General features: G+C 39.2%; 1 protein-coding gene across 1 annotated transcript in view; it reads left to right on the top strand.

The window, feature by feature from the left end:
• The first annotated feature begins 10,233 nt into the window (after positions 1–10,233).
• The window catches only part of LOC124172104, a 199,857-nt gene continuing 188,035 nt past the window's right edge, over positions 10,234–22,055 (top strand). The window contains exon 1 of the mRNA XM_046551513.1: positions 10,234–10,745. Coding sequence (XP_046407469.1) covers positions 10,595–10,745 — 151 coding nt within the window. The 5' untranslated portion in view covers positions 10,234–10,594. The remainder of the gene's footprint in view (positions 10,746–22,055) is intronic.

Raw genomic sequence — 22,055 nt, 5'->3', positions numbered from 1 at the left:
TCAAAAGAACTTTCAGATAACGATGGTGACGTGAGCAAGATAGAGGTTTTACATTGTTTCTGTTTCAGTAATTTTTGTGCTAATTGGATCTTGAGAATTCGGACACTGATTCCACAGAATAGGATGGCATGGTGGAAATTGAAGTCACGATAATTAATTCAGAGGCTCTTAATAATGTTGTTTTTGGATACAACCCGCTTTCAAATGTCTTTAATCGATAAAATATTCCATGATTTTCTGGTGTGCAGCTTTTTTGTGATTACTAGAGTCCATCCTCCATTGTTTTGAGAGATGGAGAAAGAAAACCCTCACATCCCATCTCATGTTCCTTGTTTGCGACAGTAATCACAATTGTTTTTAGGATAATTGAATTGGTCTTCGATACTCCTTTGCCAAATTTAAACTTGTAATTTTTTTTGGTGGCGTTAAGAAATTTCAGCATATATTTCATTATGTGACGTATTATGAAATATTAAATTCATTTTTGTTTTGTTAATTTTTGGAGGGTTGCGGCGGTTCTTTCGTAACCACCGCGGTTGATATAAAGTCTTCTATTTCATCTTATGAATCACCTGTTGTCACTATGCGTCGTCTATTGGTTGAATTTGATATTAATTGGCGTTATGATAATTTATGCATCTTCAGGCTTCTTACAGTATTCGTCTGGTCAGGTTAGGATAACCATTTCGGCACGTGTCCAACACGAAATGCATGGGACTGTAGAAGCAAAGGAAGATATTCCGGTACCTGCGCGCGAGGAGTTTGGCTCAAAAATGACGGATACCACTCATGGGAGGAGTTAGAAAGAGAATATAACTCTAAGCGCCCACCGGGAGAGAATTCAGTTGCGTGACAGCTACGTACTTTTATTCTCCTCAGCGGCAATATTCATGTGCTCTTTTCTTTATCATATTTTATCCTCCACGCTCTACATCCTCAGTCACAACTGTAGCGTCTTACGTTAACAAGGCACATGCATCTGATTATTTTTCTTAAAACAACCGGTTGTTAAAGTTAAAGCCGAAGATGATTGGTTAACGCGAGTTTGTTCTTTATTTAAAAAAATCCTCCCACTGTTATTCGACGGAAGGGATTATTCATAAAAAATACCGTATTTCTCTCATCTGTATCACACAATCGTCCACACACACGGCAAAAGCTTTTAACTAATGGCAATTATTCTCGCGTATGGAGGTTCCATAACAATTTTTTGAGCTGATATAATTTGGATTTCATCATTCAATAAATCGGTTGAGCGTTGGTGTTTCTTTGGATACCTTCAAAAAGAAGCGAAAAAATGGCTGCGTGGTGAATGGATTTATTGATTTATAAATTTAAAAAAATAAGATTTATCACTATTTTCATTGACTCATTGAATGTTACTTATATATATGTGAATTTGAATCACTTTGGAGCAATATTTCCGAAGAAATGCCACTGTGAAAGCAGAATTTTACACATGTCAAAGTTATTTAATGTAAATAATTATGATGGAGTTAAAATAATATCGTGAGGGTGAAATTTTGAGTCTCAATTATTGCCGGGTACATTGAAAGTTAATTGAAATTAAATTTTTATTAAAGTTTCATTGTCTCAGCAAACATCAGAATTTGGGAGTTGGATTGGAGGGTAAAAATCATCGTAAGGTATTTCGGAGGTGTCGATGAGCATATTTTATATTTCATTCTCTTCGCTTTGTTAACATATATGTATATTTACTATTATCACAGTTGTGTTGTGACTGAACTTCTGGGAAAAGGTGGTGGTGTGGTAATCCCCCTCCCACAATCGGCTTCTGGTTTCCGCTTCAATCTCCATGTCTTCGCTCCGTGACTCCACTATCACCGCTCCTTCCCTGCCGCCTTGACCCCTTGCCCTAGGACATGGCCGCCCGAGCCCCCGTATCCTCACACGTTACGTTCTCACGAACGCGCCAGACTGTTTTTAGCCTTCAAACCTTGCACTCGTGTGTACAGCGGTGGGTTTTCTCACACCTCATCCCGTTGTGCCTCGACTATTACGCCCCTCCCAGCAGCCTCTCCCACCTCCGCTCTGAATTGTCAGGGAACCGATTCCGGTCGCGGGGCCGGGATGCTGGCCATCCATGCTGCTGCCGGAAGGTGAGGAATGGAGCTGTTGACGCTTCCATATGAATTTTGTATCGTCTTCACGCCCAAGGAGTCCGAACCAACCGATGGAATGGGGACACTGGAATGAAGTCTTTTTATGTAGCGTCATTGATTCTGCTTGCATGTGCACGAATGACTGTAATTTCGGAGTGAAACGAAGGAAAGAAGGTAATTTCGCAAGGTCAGTAGCTTTGGAAAAAAAACAATGGGGTAACTGTTCCAGAAAAGTACGTCATTGACACGGAATTATGAGGCGAACTTAATGCGTACAATATTTTCTCTCATACAGCGTTATTTATTACGCATGCCGGTCCTGTTTTAGATAGAAATTTCAGTTAGGCACTCGGCGGGTACTACATTATTTTTGATTATTGTACCGGAATTGTACTTGTAATAATGAACAATTTTTATAATTGAAATTTTAGAGTTCATTATAACATTTTTGATTCAATTACGCGTGTGAAACATAAGCTTATTCGGGGTGCAGAAATTTTTACTAACATTTTTGTTATGAATTACGTTAGCGTGGTGACTTCTTGTAAATCAGTAATGAAGACATTTTGGCATTAAACCCACGTAATTGTTGATGGAAAACTAAGATACAAATGCCATCATTTTGTGAAAGATAAGTGCTGCTCTTCGGCAAGGGTAATCATTAACAGGGTGCATATTTTTTCTTGAGTTGCTGAGAAAGTGTGAATTTCATGAAAGATTTCTCTATGTTGAAGGAAATAGATATACTTTAGGTTATTTTACATGGTGGTAATTTTTTATTAATTAGTAGATTTATTGAGCGGAACGGAGCTGACAATTACGCATTTTTATTTGTTTTAATATTCCTAGTTTTAATGCTGGGAAGGGCGAATTCCATGGAGAATGAGGATCGCTCAAACGAATTAAAAGAGAGAAATATCACTATGGATAACTTTGGATAATAATGCAATAACGTCGACAGTATCAAGCATTTTCAACGCCTGCTAAATAGTCTTTGAAATTTGCTTCGCATTGTAATGTTTCAAACTCCATTATTATGGGCCACCTAGCAGCGGTGCATATGTCCCCCTACCCACCTACCCACCTTCACCTTCACACGTCTTCACTTCCCTGTGAAGTGAAGTTCGTCTCTCTCTTGACCCTAAGAGCCTTAAAACGTCAGTTTTTTTCAATCAGAAGCAGATAACATTAGTAAAAGTCCCTTGAAAAGCCATAAGTTCAGATAAGGGGTTGTTTTCCCCAATTTAGGGGTTGCGTAAAAATGATAAAAAGTGATAGAAAAAACGGAGGTCATTTTCAGATTCAGCGACCCAAAATTAGCCAGAAACACCCTTAAATGTAGCAGGGCATTTTTTGAACTATCTTTTTGCAGAACAGTGTAACCTTTCCCCACCCTCTCCCTCGGCCTGCGACGGAAATTGGGAATGAGTGATGAATATGCCAAGGTTATATGTGTTTGTGTGAGGGTGCGTGTGAGGGAGTTTGGAGGGAAGGACACCGGGTTTTTCCCATTATATAACGTGTTTTTTTTTCCTACCCCTTCCGTAATGCTCCACCCAAAGCCATGGGTATATAAAAAGACGCGTGTGTTCTTAAGCGTGTTCAGGCGAAGCCCATACCCGATTTCCTTGCGGAAGAGAGGTTAACAAAAGTGTCGGGCGAAGCCTATGCCCTAAATTTGTGCCACGCTACTTCCTGACATAGGCAAGGCAAGGCAAGGAAAAGAGGAACCGTGCAACCCAGCATCGGGTTGCTACTTCAAGATTCGGTCTGCAATAAGAGACCTCACCCCCAAAGAGGAGCAAGGACCAGCAAAGGAAAAAACATTACTTTACTTTCCAAGCGCCGCTCCATCAGAAATGGAAGCAGGAGCCTGCCGTCGGAAGGAACGAGTTTGCTAAGGTCACCTGGTTGAGCTTCAAACAACGGTCAAGTAAGATCGTAGCTATCCCCCCCCCTCCACAAGCCCCCTTTTTCACCTTGCCATTTTCAAGACAGACAATCACGAAACTCATCAATCTCCCAGTAGAAGTGAAAATCAATCACCCAATGCTGTAATAGTATTTTTTGGAAGGACTTTTATTCACCTCACCCAACAATTCGTAATTGAAGCAAATTGTATCATTCATGGCGTGCTTTTGCTAACGATGAAACTATTTTTTTTATTGTTGCGTTCATGTCAGTTCTTTCATCTTGCAAATCGTTTTATTTTTTTTTCTCATTAATGTCTCATAAGTTGCTTTCATCCATTCATACTTCATTAGTTTATTAGAGGGGTTATTTTGTTTTTTTTCTTGTACCATGCAATATTTTTCAATAACTTGCAGGGTTCCCACTCAACCGTGAAAACCTTAAAACCGTGAATAAGCCGTGAATTCCGTCTACCGTGGAAAAACCTGGAAAAAGCCGTGAATTTCATCGTAAAACCTTAAAATCCTCTCAGACTTGATTGTAGAACTACAATTGACCGTTCAAAAGATCTCTCAATCATGCTTCAAGGTCAGTAACTCGCAGACACTGTCCATGCATTTATCTGCACACGTATATTCGAAGCGCAACTATTGGTCCGTGTGTCGTGACAACGCTCAGACCTCAAGGCTGTGTGGAAGACCGTTAACCAAAGTGATCATTAGCCCTTGCGAGAAATCAGACACGTCTTCACTTCCCTGTCACCCTTCATTTTCTCACTCACAACCTTTAGCCGGCCCTTGATTTTGCGTCATAAGAGAACTTTCATTGCTGCGTTTTGTATTCCCGGCGTTTATCGCGTTTGCTATATTTTTAGTTAACGTGCGGCCAGTGATTGTTATGCGATCAATATTTCTTCCTAAAATGGTTTATCAACAGACTGTGAATTTGACGCAATTTAGACCGTAAAAACGTGGAAAAAACCGTGAATTTTATAATTTAGATTGAGTGGGAACCCTAACTTGGTCAATTGAAAATTTGTGTGTTTTCTCAATTCCTTCGCGGGTTGAAAGAAGAAGCACCTCTAATATCCCTTGCCATTCCTTTTCCCAGTCATTTATTCCTCTCTCATGCGTTGTTTTGCGAAAGGCGGCATTAGCGTCAGAACGTTACCCTTAAGGTCAAGATCGGGGACCCCCCACCCGCATTTATCTCCTAGGGAGGAGAGTATTTTCTTTTATTTTGAATTGTGCGACGCAGTGACATTGGTTTATCCCGTAGGCCTCGTGCGGGAGGGATCGATGTGAATTTTGATTTTTTTGTGAGATATTTTCCCCGGTTCCATCATAATATCCGGGCGAGCCGGAGTGGGATGCAATGGTATAGATTGCATATGGTATTTTCTCCAGTTGGTCTTTCGTACGCGTGTAGGAATTAGTTTTTTTGTCTCATGCCCAATGATTTCTCCAAGGGAAATAACTAGCTATAATTCTTTAGGTATCAATTCTTGTAGACATTAAGCTAATTATTTTAGATTGCTGTGAAGTGGGATGTAAATATTATATAGCGTCTTTCGCTATCAAGAGATATTAAGGGTCGGCGTTGATTTTATTTTTCCTACTATTACGATAGAGTTTCGACTTATTACCTGAATTTTAAATATTACGCCACAAATAATATGTTAAGCAGTTATTTCATTTAAGCGTTCTTTCTATGGTTAATTTCCCATGAATGTCCGTGTCAATAATTTCGCGAATATGTCATGAAAAAATATGTTACGTCACTGCTTTTATGATATCGTTGGGAAGAGCAGAAATTTTCGATACAATATGATATGAGACAATGATCTTTGTTTGGTTGAATTGATCTTCATCGAACCTCCTGCATATATTGTGTTCTTGAGCAATATACACCATTTTGAAGCCATCGCGGGTTAGTCACTAAATTCCGTAGTTCAGCCATCCGTCCTCAGGACTTCTTATGGCGAGGAAATGTGGGTTGCCTATGATAAGTTTAAAAAATTGATATTACTTGTTTGTTTAAAGGTTTCGAGGGCGCTGGATTTTCCCCATAAGTTATGTTTACAGCGAGCAAAAACAATTCAAAAAGTCTGAATGGAATCAGGGAGGCACGATTTGTTTATTTTCCTTGCAAGTTATTCTAAAGACCATTAATTCTGCAGTGTTGATTGCCTAATTGAAGGAGGTAAAGGTTGTTCGTACAAGGAAATTAGTAGCTATGGAAGAAAGCATACTATCAACTATATAATGGATGCCACTAAATAGTTACTAAAAACTATCATAAATATTCAAGATCAATATTATGTTCGAACCTGAAACCATCGAGTTGAACGCCTGATAGTTGTAATCGAGCTACCATCGGCACTTATTTCGGATAATTTTCTCCGCAAAGCCTTCTTTAATGCATAGAGATAAATATTTCACTATTAATGAATTGTATGCGTTTGTTTCTGAGGATATAACAGATTTTCATTCAGGAGTGGGAAAGTGGAGTAGGTCGAAAGCGATTTAGCTAAGGCAGGGAACTAACATAGCATTAAAAGATGAGAGAAAAAAAATGTAACTTTCGCCATGTCCTGCGACAGGATATCCGAAGCATGATCGACATTCCATCTTAGTGAACCTAGGTAATCTATTCATTAGATCCTAACCTTAATGAGTGAATGCCTCTTTTATCCATGCCTCCGAACCGCAGTCCCCTAATCCATAGTCGGTTAAGGGTCATTACGGCTTGATAGTTTTGGTCAGATATTTTCGGTAAATCGCTTTTTGATTGATAAAATCAAATTCCGTCGAGTCATCCGCAATATTGATTCTGCAGCCATCACAATGGACGTCTTCATTTTTTAAAAATCATCATTGAATAAAGCTAATGAGTCGAAATAAGCGTGATAGGGAATTGTGATACTTTTATTTTGATTTTGTAATTTTTGCCGAACACGTTTCCGTGGACGCTATCATCGGATCCAATAATCCTCGTCGCTTCTCCGTCGCGAGTGGGAATTGATTCGTCGTGTGTGTGTTTTGTGTACGGGTATATGTATGTATCCCCAATCGCGTGGTTAAATCCCTCATTTGAACAAACACACTCACAGGGACACATGGGCAGAATAATATTCGTCCCGCAGCAGGGTGGGGGGAGGGATACATCATCTTCTGCATCCCAGGCGCAGGAGCGCTGGCCGCTCTCTCTCTCTCCGTCCGTACCCTGGCGCTAAAATCCTTTCAGTCCGCTCTCCCCAACATGGCGGATCAGCGTTGTCTCCTCTCTCTCTCCCTCACTCCCCCACCCACCTCCACTTCCCTCCCCTCCTCACTCACTCCTCTCTCCCCGACCTTTGGAGTACTCTTCGGGGCGCGCGGAATCGACCTGGGGGAGGGAGGGGAGAGGCAGAAGTAATGGGAGGGAGATAGGGGAGGTTTCCAGGGGAAGGGGGTGTAGGGGCAGGGGAGGGAGCGTTGGCGGAGGAAGACTCGTCGGGAAGCGAGGGGCTGTGATGAGCGATTCTGGAATCGCATCGTAGAGTTTGATGTATCGTATTTGACGTGCCGAGTCGTGTCTCGTACGTTTCAAATCGTAATATTGTTGGCAGCACTCATTCAGTGGCTCAAAAGGAAGGTTGATTTGAATTAGTTAGGCTAGAGCTCACTCGAGATTTACTCAAAAGGGTGTAAATTAAGGGTGTAAAAGGGATTTTCTGGAAAGAGCGTAAATTTCACGTATCGCATTCGACGAGCCGAATCGTTGCGTTTCACATCGCATTACTGTTGGCAGCGCTCATTCAGTGGTCCAAAAGGAAGGTTGATTTGAATTAGTTAGGCGAGAGCTAACTCGAGATTTACTCAAAAGGGTGTAAATTATCTCAGTAGCTTATATCTTACGTTAGATTTCATTTCGCATCAAATATCGTACGCTACTCATCCCATGATCTGTAACATCCGTCACTCGATACTAAGAATCAATTTGCATTGGTTAGCGTTGACCTCAACCTGCAACAAATCATGTTGTCACGACTCGGTGCTACAGCTAATTTTGTTCGTCTTAAGCCGTGGCCCTATCCATATCTTTCATGCAGGGTTGGCGTGGAGTTACTTTCCTTGGGACACCTTACTCTATGATGATTTCCATTTGGGAGCATGTAGAAGTAAAATTTGAATCAAAATCCGGGCTCCTCCATCAGAATATAACTACGGCTCAACCCAAAAAATATTATCTTGCAAAATAAAATATTTTTTGGGGATAATATGTAATTATAATTTTACCTCTCACTGTATTCATGATTAATTCACCTACGAAATAGTTTCACACTCATAGTTTTCCAAGCTATCGTAGGATTGACCAATATAGACAAAAATAATCGTTTCCTTTCGACTAGAAGTTGAAGTCATTGTCCCTCCGCCCATGAGATAGATTTGAAAAGCAAACAATAGGACAAGGAGAGAGAGTTCCCGTATTTATTATGTAGAAATTATAGTGATTTAATTTATCTGCCAATCTGAGGTGGGTGAAGTAAGAAAGGAAGAGTGATCAGAAATGAATTCATATTTATTGCATCCATTGTATTGGAGACTCGTAAATTAAATTGGGGAACATCAAATCAGAAATGTAAGGAAAAGCAAATAGATAAAATTGAATCCATGGCAATTCGGGAATTGGAAGAAGATACGGAATATTGTCCTATTATGGAAAATCGACCTTAAAGCTAAAAAATTGGTGCAAAGAAAGTTAAAATGAAACTTAAATCACAAGTATTGGAAATAATTTTTGCTTGGAGGGGAACCAAGCTAATGTTTACGAAGAAGGCTGGTATGTGTGAAGTATCGGTGTTTGACTGCAACGCTCGGAAAGAGGGCATTAATCAGGATGTCGACATAGGTAAGTGACTAAAGCTTGTTTGCTTACTTTTGAATGTACTCAATGGATAACTCAAACTGTAACAGTGAATTAATAGAGTTCTATCGAAATAATGGAAATGCAATAATTTTTTCTATAAATTGTGAATTATAGCACAATGAGAATAAATCAGTCACCTTCCACTTAATGATGTGGTAGATTTATATGGGCGTGAATTACACTCTTATTTTGCAACAAAACCACACGAGGAATAGATGATCAAAGTACTTATTATAGTGTATGAATTCTGATTTCGCAGTCTATGCCTATTTTTCCAATTGCAGCAGAGGGGATATGCCAAACATAGCTTAATGTTTATCTTGAAATAGAAATGGTAACGGATTTTTGTCGCGCTGGAAATCGTGCCTTATTTTACCAACGGTATATTTTCCTTATTGGAAAATTATATGATTCATTTATCGATTTTTACATTTCATGTCTATTTTACGCCATATTTTGCTCCACTTGTGATAACTAGTGTTAAACGTAATTTTGTTGGGTGATATTTTGTGATGCCTAAGATTGTGAATCAAATTGTCAAAATTTCACCTTTAAATCAAACATAATAGCAATGGTTCACCACGTATTCAAGTGATTAACATCACTCTTGTAGATGTAGTTTACTGTCGCGTATATGTAATGGAAAGCGTGATAATTGCCGATCAAAATCTCACTCTGCCTCGTATCGATTCGTCAAACCCTTCCTCAGGAGCTATCACTCAAGATTAAGATACGAAATATCTAATTGACGTACGATACTTAATTTCATGACGATCCTATGGAGACATACGCGTTTCGATATTTAGTGGACACATTGGAGTATCGCACAGACGTACAGCGGTAGCGATGCTTTGCTCTCGCCGAGGAGGAGATGACATGAGGGGTAGGCGATGCTGAGAAAATTCGAGGGGGAGACCAAGCGAGGGATTTCATGGGGGGCTGAAGGAGGGAGGGAGGAGAAAAAGGGAGGGGAGAAAATTGAGGGGAGGGCAAAAAGGATAACAAGGGAGAAGGAAGGGGTTGTAGGTGGAGGAGGAGATTGGGAGGAGGTGCATATACTCACAACGGTAGGGGAGGGTTTCCTTTTTTGTTCGGGGGAAGCTTCGGGGGCTGGGGTGGATTCGGTGGACTCCGTGCTCTGGGCGAAGGGAGGAAGGGTCTGGGGGTAAAGGAGGCGAGTCAGGGGTGGGTGTGAGGGGGCGAGAGGAGGGGTGCGCGGCGTGCTGCGGGGGTGTGGACCCCTTCCCAGCCCTCCCCTCTTCCCTTTTAAGCTTCCCTCAGTGATGCGGCGCCCGCCGCCAGGTGATGGGTCCAGCTGCTTCTGAGGGGGCGTCAACGTCTGCACCGCCAACAACACTACCATCGCCGAAGTCCGCTGAGGACCTTATTAGCAGCCCTTCGGAGGGACTAGGATTAAAAGCCAAACTTCCCGTGCATCCAGCCCACCCTCTAGTGCCGGCTTCTCGGCAGCGTCGTCGCAAGCAGGAAGGGATAGCAGCGTCGGGAGCGGTCAGCGGGCATCGGTCCTCTTGGGGCGGCGGTGTCCAGCGCCGTCGTCTCCGTCGTCGCGGTCTCTTCCTGCTGCTACTCCTCGCCGTGGGGAGGCGGGAGGAGGCGGGCGGGCGGTCGCGGTGGCCGCCGACGCCACGATGCAACAGTTGCAGCCCGTGTTCCTGGTGGCCATCACGTCGTGCCTCGTGGCTCTCTCATGGGAGCGGGACGATTACTATGAGGAGGAGGAAGAGGAGGATCAGGACGCCATGGAGCCCTCGTTGCCCCCGGACCTCGGTAACGGAACCGGTGAGTCCCCCACCTCCCGCCCGAGGAATTTCCCCTCTTGTGTGCGGCGTCGGTATTATTTTTCGGTGGTGCACCTGTATAATCAATTTGACTCTTCGTGAGTTGGATGTGAGTGATCGTTCTGGGGCCGGTGCAATGGCTTCCAAGTGCCCTGCCGGGCGGTATTTGCGTGAGTCTTCGAGTTTTATTTTGCGGTCTGAGACGTGGCTTAAGTGGGAATCGTTCGCTATGCTCCGATTATTAAGATGAATCCGATGTTATGGCCGTGTGCATTGCGGTCTTTTTTGTTTTGTCTATTAAATGGTACGTTTATTAGGATCAGTTCGAGAATGGACGCAATTATCGACAAACCTGTGCTTTATTATACTTATCATGACATAGTTGAAATATTTCGACCCACTCCAGTGGGCGTGTGGATGCAATCTTTTCTCCGCTGTAGATTTGTAACTTGAGTTACAATAACTGTAAAGCTAGGTATGCTGCAATTATAGAATACAAACGTTTGGATGCTGGATGAGCCCAAATATTAGTTATGAGACGTGGAAACCCCTCGTAATGTCACCAAGAGTGGTGGAATATTAGCTACTTTTTACTTAAAAAATATTTCAAGATATTAATGATTATTTACTCTCGTAAGAATAAGGTGAGGGCAAGGATGATAAAGTTTGAACAGCTGATTAGAAAACAAAAAATACTCATATTGAACCCAAAACTAATAGATAAGGGGTCATCTTTTTATTAATGGAATTTTTATCATCGAAACATGAGAAGTTTTTCAAATAAAATAAACGGAGCAAGAACACGATTCTGCTCTTGAGCAACTGTGCTCCTACTCTTTCCAGAAATTTCGATAGTAAATCAAAGAATAAACCCTGCCTCGCCTTTTCCGAGGGGGGTTCGTAGATAAAATTTAGTTAACCCTCGAGAGAGAGAGCAGGCATAAGAGTCACCATTAATCAGCCACCAGTGGATTCCGCGGCTGCAGTGTGGATGAAATAAACGAGCACAATTATCCGCCGTAATCACCACTGGCAGCGCTGGCGAAGCATCATCGCCCCTGAATGGGGGGCACCCCCCCGCAGATTTCTCTCCCTCTCACTGAAATCTCTCGCTCTTTTTTCTTTTAATATAACAAAGATAACACAAGGTGGGGCCCCTCCTCGAAACTCTTCTCGCGGACGCGGGATTGCGTCAAGTTGGTCATAATTACGAGGAAAACACCCCGCGCAGCCAGCCCTCGTCCCCATCCCTGCCATCGGCGTCTGCGTCGCGCGGTGTGGGAAGGCGGGGAAACACGTCAGATGGGGCAAGGCAGCGGCGGGACGCGTGAACGCGGTGCTGTCGAGTTGGGCCGATGCGCTGCTCACTGCGTGGGGAGGTGTGGGTGGGTGGGGAGCGAGGGAGGGAGAGTTGATTTCCCGCAGCGTTGTCGAGGAAGGAGCACTGCACTCCATTGGAAGACGTGGGAGTGGCGGGACGTCTGCTCTTCTCCTTTAAATGGGCTCGCTCACCAATTCCATGTTTCATTGGATTGTGATTGAGTCCGTACAATATATATCTCTCCCTTTTGCGATATGTCTCCTACTTCTCGAGCTATTCGCGACGAAAAATCGACGGCCTTAACCCCATTCACTTATAAGTTGATGATCTCACGAACTCATGCCAAACGTGCCGCTGATTTTCTGGTACACCTCAGTCTTGTGCATGATGTGCGTGTGTTTATTTGTTGTGTACATCATTGTAGCTATCCTTCCCCAAATAAAAATTTCTCTTTGAACGAATAAATTACCCAGATCTCTAATCTCTAAGTCATGAAGATAGGCGGCGACTTTAAAATTTTCTTATTTACTCTTACGAGTCAATGGTTGAATTGGGGAAGATTGCTTTTTGTCGTGATACTTCATCATCTTCGATTCACCGAATTTTATTCATGAATTGCAATTTCGGGTCTCACTGAACTCTGTAATCGAGCTAGATGGTGTGCCTACATTTTTTTCCACAGATGAAAAGTGAAAAAATAGTGCATGTGAAGTACCATCGTCGCAGATAGCGGTTATCGGAAATTCGAGCGAACGCCGCCTTGATCGTAAAGGGTCTAGCAGGTTAAGATGGTGAAAAGTGCCCCCTAATCGAATATCCTCCTGGAATACATATATGCAAATGGCGGAAAGCAGTTATTCGTGTTTTTGACTGTGTTTCACCATTTTTAAAAATCTGATAAAAATTAGGATTATATTTCAAGGTAGGGGTAACGACATATATTTTTTCTGCGTATCTATTGTTTCCTAAAATTTTTAATTTAATTTTGAAACTTTCAAACTTATGTAAAGGTTTAATTTTTGGCTCAAAAATTTTGAAAAAAAATCAGGATGGTAGAAATTTATAGAATATTATATTACTTTCTAATCAAGAAAACAATTTTACAAAAATAAAAACTGGAGATATGGTTAAAAAACTAAAAATAGTTTTTCAATTTTTTTGGGGGTTATTTTCCATTTTTGCGACCTGAAACTTTGGGGAAACACATAATTTTGGATGAACTTAAAGTGCATATTTTTTAATTCTCAAAATATCAGGGGGCACTTTTCACCATCTTAACCTGCTAGAACCTTTGTTGATAAAAAAATAATAGCATAATCACTGCTCTTAGCAATGGAGAGTGGAGAAGGCTCTTAGCTACTGCTCGATGGGTTTGGAGTGCAGACCTGGGTGGATATATTGGTTGTAAATGCGTGGTGGCTGAGGTACAAGATCTATCATCTCTTGCACATGAGAATAGCCCTCACTCCGTATTCAACTGGAAGGTATTTTTGGTTAGTTAATTACAGGCTTGACCCTGGAATAAGTCACAAGCATGTGGGGGAAAAAGAGATCCAGGGTAGGGGGCCAGCTATACGAGCCACCTCGCTATCAGATGATTTCTGTATGGGGGCTTCCGAAGGATTCACCTGGATTTTAACCCTGAACTCTATGGCCGTAAGCCAAGCACTGTACCCACTAGGCTGCTATACGAAATACTCAAAGCATATGAAATTCACTCGTCTGTTCAACACAGCCTTCGGGTCGAAGCAATCAGTAAGTGAACAGTAAAAAATATACCAAACGGCGGTCAAAAACATAACGGCGGTCATCATTTTATGAGTTTAGGTGACGTGTGTTAAGGGTGAGCTCGTTCGAAGAAAATGTTTATTTGGTTAGATGACTGGTGGACAAATGTGGTCACTTTTAAGCGCTTGCATCGTTGAAAAGTGAGTGATAGACAGGTTGGTAGATTAAGCAAACGACTGAGAAAGGGTGGAGAAATAGTAAAGTAGTAAAATTACATTTATTTTCACATTTTTTGCATGAGCGGTTCCCTGTACATCTTTTTGCATAGTGTAGTGAGGCAAAGCTGGTGAACGCTTTTGATAATATCTGAATAATAACGAGAAGTAGGGCCTCCAATAATTTCACGCAGAAAATTTTATTCGGATACATTCTTTTGTTCCATGTATTTTTCTATGTAAAATATATGGTTGGGTAAGTTATCTCATAGCTTAATGTTCTAACTGAAGGATGCAACGCTTCTTTCGTTTCATTTCCTTCCCATGAGTACCTTCGCATAGAATATCTGGAACATCACCCGCCCGGGACTTGAAGTAAAAGGTTCATGAGTTAATACTTTATTCTTTGGACCGGATACATCGCCGAAATGAGATTTCTATGATTTTGAATAAAAAAATCAAATGAAAAATTGATTATTTAATGATCACAGAGTTTCCTGACCAATTTTCACTCATTCACTCACAATCAGTCGTACAATCATTAGTTTTGTTTCAATCCCAAGATCATATTCTATTTCAGTGTATAAAAAGTCAAATTAAAAGCTGAAATTACGTTATTTTAATAAATTTTCATGAAATATATCAATGCACTGTGATTTTGTGGTTTCATAAATAATATTTAAGCAGGATAAATAAATAAATGTTAATATGATAGGAGTCCTTTCAGTACCTAATGATCCATAATAATGTTTAATAATTCGGAAATCGAATTAGAAGTCTGAACATTTTTAAATATGAAGTTAAAATGAGAGGTAAATGGTTGATTCATATCTTAACCGATGAGATAAATTTAATCCCAAAGAATTTTGTTGAATTAGGTTACGATTTCAGGAAATCAGGACTAATGGCGTGTAATATCTAAAAATGAATCATTTTTGCTTGTTAGATTACATTAAATGAATTTCCTTAAATTCAATTTAATTCGCGAAATCCGTGTTGATAAGCATCAGGAAATTCATGTTTAAGTAGAATAAAACTTCATTAAAAACCGTTCTTTTAATGTGATATAATTCCACACATTATTTGCAAAATGTTTACATTTTAACTGTTCTCCCCTGCGGTATATTTTTCACTCTTTGACTTAAAAGGCGATATCCCCATGAAGTTCCTGAAGAATGTCTGAGAGAGTAAAATCACGTCTGGAAATTATGAGGATGCAGCGTTCCCGCTCGACCACTCTTTATTTACGACGAATTAAATGGATAAAACTTACGAAATCCTCTTGAACTTTTCAGGGTGCACGCACAAGAGCCTTTACAACATTTATCCATATTAAAACTACAAAATTTCATATCAGTATTTTCTCATATGCAAAGTTTTTATTCGCGAGTAAGATTCTACTTGCTCTGAAAATTTCAAGATGATGTCGTAATTAATAAACAAGTATTTTGTTGCGGTAAAAGACAAAATGCGACCGGTTGAGAGGGAGAGAGTAATGCGTCCTCAAGGCCAAGAATTATTAACTAGCTAACACTACCCCTGATGTAATGTTTATCCGTATGAAGCTACAGAGAGAGAGAGAGAGACACGTAAAAACCAAAAGTCCATCGATTGAAGCTTCAACTTTTGGACTGGTGGTGTTTCGACCGTGATTGTACCTGCTGCGGTGACCTATTGTTCCCGAAGGCAGCGGCCAGAGCTAGAAGGATCGAGCTGGCTTCCATCCAGTCTATAAGTGGGGGAAATTCATGAAAGGAAGCACATCTCGTGGTAATCAGCGATGGAATCCATGGTGCAACCCAGGTGGCGAGGATAAGATCTCGCGGAAGGTGGGGTGGCGGGCGTAGGCGCGGACCCAACTCAGCCACTGCCTTTGACTGGATTACGGTGCTCGAATCCTCCAATCGATCGGAAGAAATTGAAAACTCCCGTGTTTTGGCGAACACGGGAACAATGGAACCTAGGGAATCCACTCGGAGGCGTTGGAAAGGCAAGATTGGTTGGTGCGGGCACTGAAAACGGGCTGGTATTTGGCCGGTATTTTTGCGCAGGAGACTGAGAATTCCGTGGCGTAGAAGTTGGGATTCAAGGCGTTAGAAATAGGATTGAAATTTTAATTCGATATTTTAGGTGCCTGTTCTATTCTGATTGTATTAGAACCGTGGTTAGCGATTGAAATTTTTTATGCATATGCTCACTTCTTGTTCCCCTGCTGAGTAAAGCTACTAATATAAGCCAAAAGTGTAATTAATGAACATCATTTTGTGAGCCTATTGATAACTCTTCATTTTGAATAAAAACATTATCTCAATATACTTAACATATTCACACCCTAGAAAACATTTTTAGCAGTTTACACGTCACGTGGACCATAATTTTCGTTTTATCTAACAAATATTATTTATTACATAAGAGAAATTTTTTTTTTAAATATATGGTACAATTTGCATCAAAATAACTTAACAACATATTCTAGCTTATTTTTTATGGGGTGGGAAAATTTATAAAAATTTTCATGGATCGAATACTTCATAACGACTACATGGAGCCAAACATCCCCAAATTTTTATGGTAATTACTGAATTACTACATTCATTTACTCATAATGAGAGGTAATAAAAGACTTAAGAGGACATAGAAGGACACGTAATAAAACAAAAGCGTCAACCAAACTCAACCTCACTTTTAATAGTCATAATATTGGGCTCAAGTGCTTGCTTTTGGTATTGTTATCTCAGGTTTGAATCTCATCAGTAGCTCGGGATTTGATAACAATTCCAGAATTTTCCATTCAGGGTTTTTTAAAATTTGAATCGAGCTATGTATCATAAATCAAATCATCTGATCTATTAAAATTATTTAACAAAAATCAGGTTATTTCAGGCGTATTAATCTAAAATCTTCATACCTATAGAAAAACAAAATATCAGAAAAAATTGGAAGATATTAAAAAAGTCTATAACAGTCGCAAAATGGAATTTCGTAATTATTTTCAATAACACCTAATTATTATAGTCAAAGGAAGTACAATGAATTGCTTTCGCTGGAAAAATTATTGCTAGACGTGAAAATAAAATCCGATTTACATTTGGAAATCTTATTTAGATTAAAATCTCGTCAATCTTGTTAGCCGTACCATAAATTATTTATTAGCGTTTGGAATACAAATTATTTTTCAGGTACATGGCAAAATGATAAATTTGAAGTTCTGTGTAAGTTTTTCTTTCTGATTTACTCAATTATCGTATTTATTAAGACGCGGGAATTTTAGAAGTACTTAATTGATCTTCGTACCATTCGGGCGGAATATGCGCTATCACAAGAGTGGCATTAGGATGGGGTTTATCGGGGTCAGAACTTTTTCGTGAAATACTATGATTCCTGAGATTTTTGGGGTTAAGATGCATTTTGATAGTAAAAAATATTTCAACCACCAAAGCTCTCAAACAATAACGCATGGAATTCACTATATTCCAAGTATAAAGGGACTTTGGTTTTAAGAGGCATTAAAATTTTCAGTTTAACTTGCTCAGCTGGTATTGTTTCACATAACCACGAATCAATAGCTTCAAGGGAAGTTGGATCATTATTCGTTGGGTAAGAATCCACCAACGTTCGAGGGATTCAATTTTCCACATGGCCATATTATTTTTCTCAAATTAAAGAATTCCCTACCTTTTCGTGGATTGAATACAAACATTCAATTACTATCTTGATGGGTACAGTTGTGTTTTATTCATTCGAATTTTTTAAAATCGGTTCCTTGAATTTGGCGGAAATAACGGCACTTTGAACAGTATGGCACTGCCGCGTTTGTATTTTCCCACTTTATTAAAAGCGGATTTCGTTAGACGACTGGCAGTGCAAAGATATAATAGAATTAGTATGTATAACCAAAATCGAATTTTAGAATAAATATAAACGTTTAAAAACATTTCCTGCGTATTCTTGACCATGATCTGAATTCAATCAATGTGTGTGAAATCTAGAGATGGAACTCGTTCCTTATTTGTCAATAAAGGTCAGCCACAGACTACGTCACACTTCTAGGAGGTAGTGTCACGATCGATGTTCCAATATGAGCTAGGTAGTGTATTAAAGAGTTACGTAACACAGTTTACTTGAGATAAGTTTTGATCTCTCTTAGACGAGCGTTGTCTCGTTGTGGCCGTGAATGTGTCTAGAACGTGAAACGTGAACTTCTGCTCCATGCGTGTGATTTAAAAGAGTAGTTGTTTGTATGAACCGTAATTTCAGGATCTATTTGTTGCTTTCAGCTGATAAACATCGTCACTAAAATGTAAAATATCCAAATGTGGTAGAGGTCACTGCTGATACGTATGCATGCATGCTCGTACACGTATTTTCTGTGTAAAATATATTCAAATAAAACGGATTTCTGCGGTCGGGGAAATTTAATACCATTTTTGGTTGTGCACAAAAAGCTAACGAACGAATTCATTCTGGAAAATAAATGAACGGCTCACTATTACCATAAAGAATCTCTAAAAATTAATAAAATAAGTTAATTCACATCGTTTTGAAATACTTTCTACCCTGCTAATGAGATATTGCGTCCTGGACGATAAGAGAAAAGACATGGAGAGGTTGTGTGCCATCTGGTTCGTGTGACTTATGATCCGAAGTAGTATTAAACAAATATTACCGAGGTTTGTACAACATGTTAATTTTCCAAAGTTTTTTTTGGAAAAACGTATTGCCGCTCCAAATAATCTCAAGGCAGTGGTTGTTTCACCTGCTATACGTGTAATTCAGGCTTTCATATATTTCTTCTGCATTCGTTTGAGGTCACGACTGATGTATATATAACACATTGTATATGTCACCGCACCCGTTTTACTTGCGTACTTTGTCATTAATTTAAAAATACACAGGATAATTTTTCCATCTAAATCCATAATTTTATGTAGGTCAAGACATATAGGTAGCCATTAAAATGTTAACGAAGTGTTAATGGTTCAGATTATTTTGAGAATTGGGGTGATTTTTCAGTTTAATTCCTTGGGAATCCCATCGGTTTCAGACTTAAATTGATTCAATGGATAGTAGGATGAAATAATGAGATTGTTAGACCACTGGCTTCTATTTATCATCATTATATCTGTAGTATGCTCTTACATTGATCTTATGCTATACTATTTTGAAGAAAATTATAATATTATTTTTTACGCATTTTTACTTAGTCGTTAACTTTTGAGTATGAGAAGGTGGTTTCATCCATGGAATTTGAAATGAGAGAAATATTGTTATCTTTTTTGACGTTTTGTGGTTGAGCGATTTAATTATGTGCTATGTTAAATCGCGATTCCTAGGAAGAGTCTACTAAATGGAAAGTCCCTAAATCTCAATCAAATGGAATATTTTAATCGAAAATATATAAGAAAACCATTTACTGTGGGAACTATTCAGATAAGAAAATTAAGATTTTTATTGAGGATGCTCGAAAATCACCCCCTTATTGGCCGAATGACCAGAATTATGACGTTTAATTTTATCACTTTTTCTGATTTTCATAGTTCTCTTATATCCAAGGATTTAATATAAGCGCTTTTGACCATCAAATATGCTTAAAATTAAATTTTAAATCACTTTATTGTAATTGAAAAGGAAAACTCCAATAGATACTGGGTCAGACAAAAAAATATTATTTACGAATATTTGATACTGATTTTCATATCTTCCAAATTAGTGGTATTGCTTTAGTTTTGTTATGAGGACAGGTACTTTTTATCACCGATAATGGGGAAAGTTAGAGCACAGAGCACATTTCATAGACTACTCTTTGGTTGTATTTGTTAGTTGGTGAAAATAGAGGGTTACTAGTTAAAGGGCCGCGTATTAACACCGCAGCATTTTTATATAGCCTCTTCTATTTGTGTACTTAAATCAGTGAAATTACCAATTTTCCACAATTTACATCTTTTTTGGCATCATTTTACTGGAGGCATTCAAGCTGCCATCTTCAATCAAATGTCTACGGCGTAGATCATTGCTTCCTACGTTATCTAAAGTGCTTGCGAATGAATATTTTTCTGTAAATTAAAAGAATCACTCGTTCATTAAAATATGCATTAGAGTTCACTGAATATCTGTTGACCAACACCAAACAACCAATGTCGCAAATTAATGTGAAATATCCGCTTTTTACGTCCCAGTGTATTTCAGGTATTTTTGATCGTATTTTTTGGAGGTTTTTGCTTGCATTTGTCACGGTATGTTTTCACGAATAATCTACATTTTATTTTCCTAATATTTTAATAACTAACTTCCTGGAAGCCGTAAAAAATTATCGTCTAAATTTAATCCTTCACACAACGTTTATTAGTACCCGAAATTCCCTTGTTATATTCCCGCCTTAATCAACCTAGATTTAAATTAATTTGTAGTGCAAGGTCTAGTTGACAATCTTCGAAAACTCTCTCGAGTATTTGAAAAACATATCTTGACTTACAGTTAAAATAATTTAAGATTGATATTTTTGAGTATTTAAAATGCTTATTCGTATTCTTCATTTATTTCTAGGGCGTAAAAATATATGCCATGATTAATAGTAAAATTTTGACTGCAGTGGCGAAAAATAAAACTTCTTTGTTTTTTGTTGAAAATAAAAATATCTATTTCAGGGGCATATCCTTGATGCTATTTGTGCATTTATGATCTTACAGTGTTAATACATGCTTGGCGAAAATACAATTTGACCTAGACTTGTCTCGCTCTTTGTCGGAAAGTCAGTGCTACAGGTCACTGCTGATTTTCTCATCTATGTCTTTTGTGAAGATAAGGGAGGTGTTTATATCCTATCCCTTGATTAAGAAGCATGAGGAAAATATGATTAGATAAAGTTGACCTAATGTTAATTTGTCTCTAATGTTGAACTAGTTCTTATCGTTTCAGAAAATCATGTTTAGATTTTGTCTTTACAAGAATATTGATCCTTTTACAACGGGTGGAAGTCCTCGAAGCCATTATTCGGAACACATTATAAAAAATATTACCAGTGGGCGCTTCAAAAATGACCGAAACTTTTAAAGTTACATTATCATGACAATATCAAACATTTAGGTCATCTATTTGAAACATATTTAACCGCACATAATCGGAGTAAAAAACATTTTGATTTAGATATTGCACAGTAAATATTCAGTCGGGTCTCTCAAAAATTGTTCCTGGCTGTATATTTTTTCATCGAATACGTATTTATGAGGACTAATTACTTTTCCAGTCATTTTAATACCTTATTCCATAGAGAGTCGAACGACGGCCGAGTGGCAAGGAACCTAATGGGGTGAAATGAAATTTGTAAGCAAGAAAAATCTTACTCTTGAGAATACCCGTGGTTAAAATTTTGAATCAGAGAAATATTCTCCAGTTTATCATGATAGTTCTATATTTAACTGTACAAGTGATATGCAATCGCGTGTTAACTCCATGAATTTCCTGCGGATGAGCTATCTTAATGTTCCCTTTCGTTATTTTTTACACTCAAAGCTCTACACGTTAAGCTCACATTCCATTATAATGAAAACTCTTATTTTATACCGTTCCATTAATTATTTTTTCCAAATAATTACATTTTCATGCGTTAAATAATATTTTGACCCTAAAAAAGACGCCACCCTTATAGATTCCTGGAAATATCATGATAAATAAAGCATTTTCCGAGTAATGTAGGATGGTTTGGAGCCACGGTCGTTGAAATGCTGTAAGAAGAGCATGTTTTGATATTTCGAAGAAAATGAGATTCGCATCGTTTCGCGAATGGAAATTGCTATAATCCTGTTAATCCTCCCGTTCGCCCAGAAGTATCATCAAAATCACGAGATGCACCCCGTCATAACTGGGCGGTATCGGTGGGGCACCATCTAATCAAATGGAAAGCGGTGTCGGGTCGCCTTGCCATGTATGTGTGTTGAAGTGGGCGTAACCGCTGTATCGATTGTTCGGCGCGAAGCATCGTCGGCTCACATACCAACCCCACATGCACATCCACATCTAAGCTGCTCCTTCGACCCTCCCCCCCCTTCTC

This window comes from Ischnura elegans, chromosome 1 (assembly GCF_921293095.1).
Source record: "Ischnura elegans chromosome 1, ioIscEleg1.1, whole genome shotgun sequence".
Taxonomy (NCBI): Eukaryota; Metazoa; Arthropoda; class Insecta; order Odonata; family Coenagrionidae; genus Ischnura; species Ischnura elegans.
Note: the sequence above shows the minus strand (reverse complement) of the source record. Positions and strands in the feature narration are given on the sequence as shown.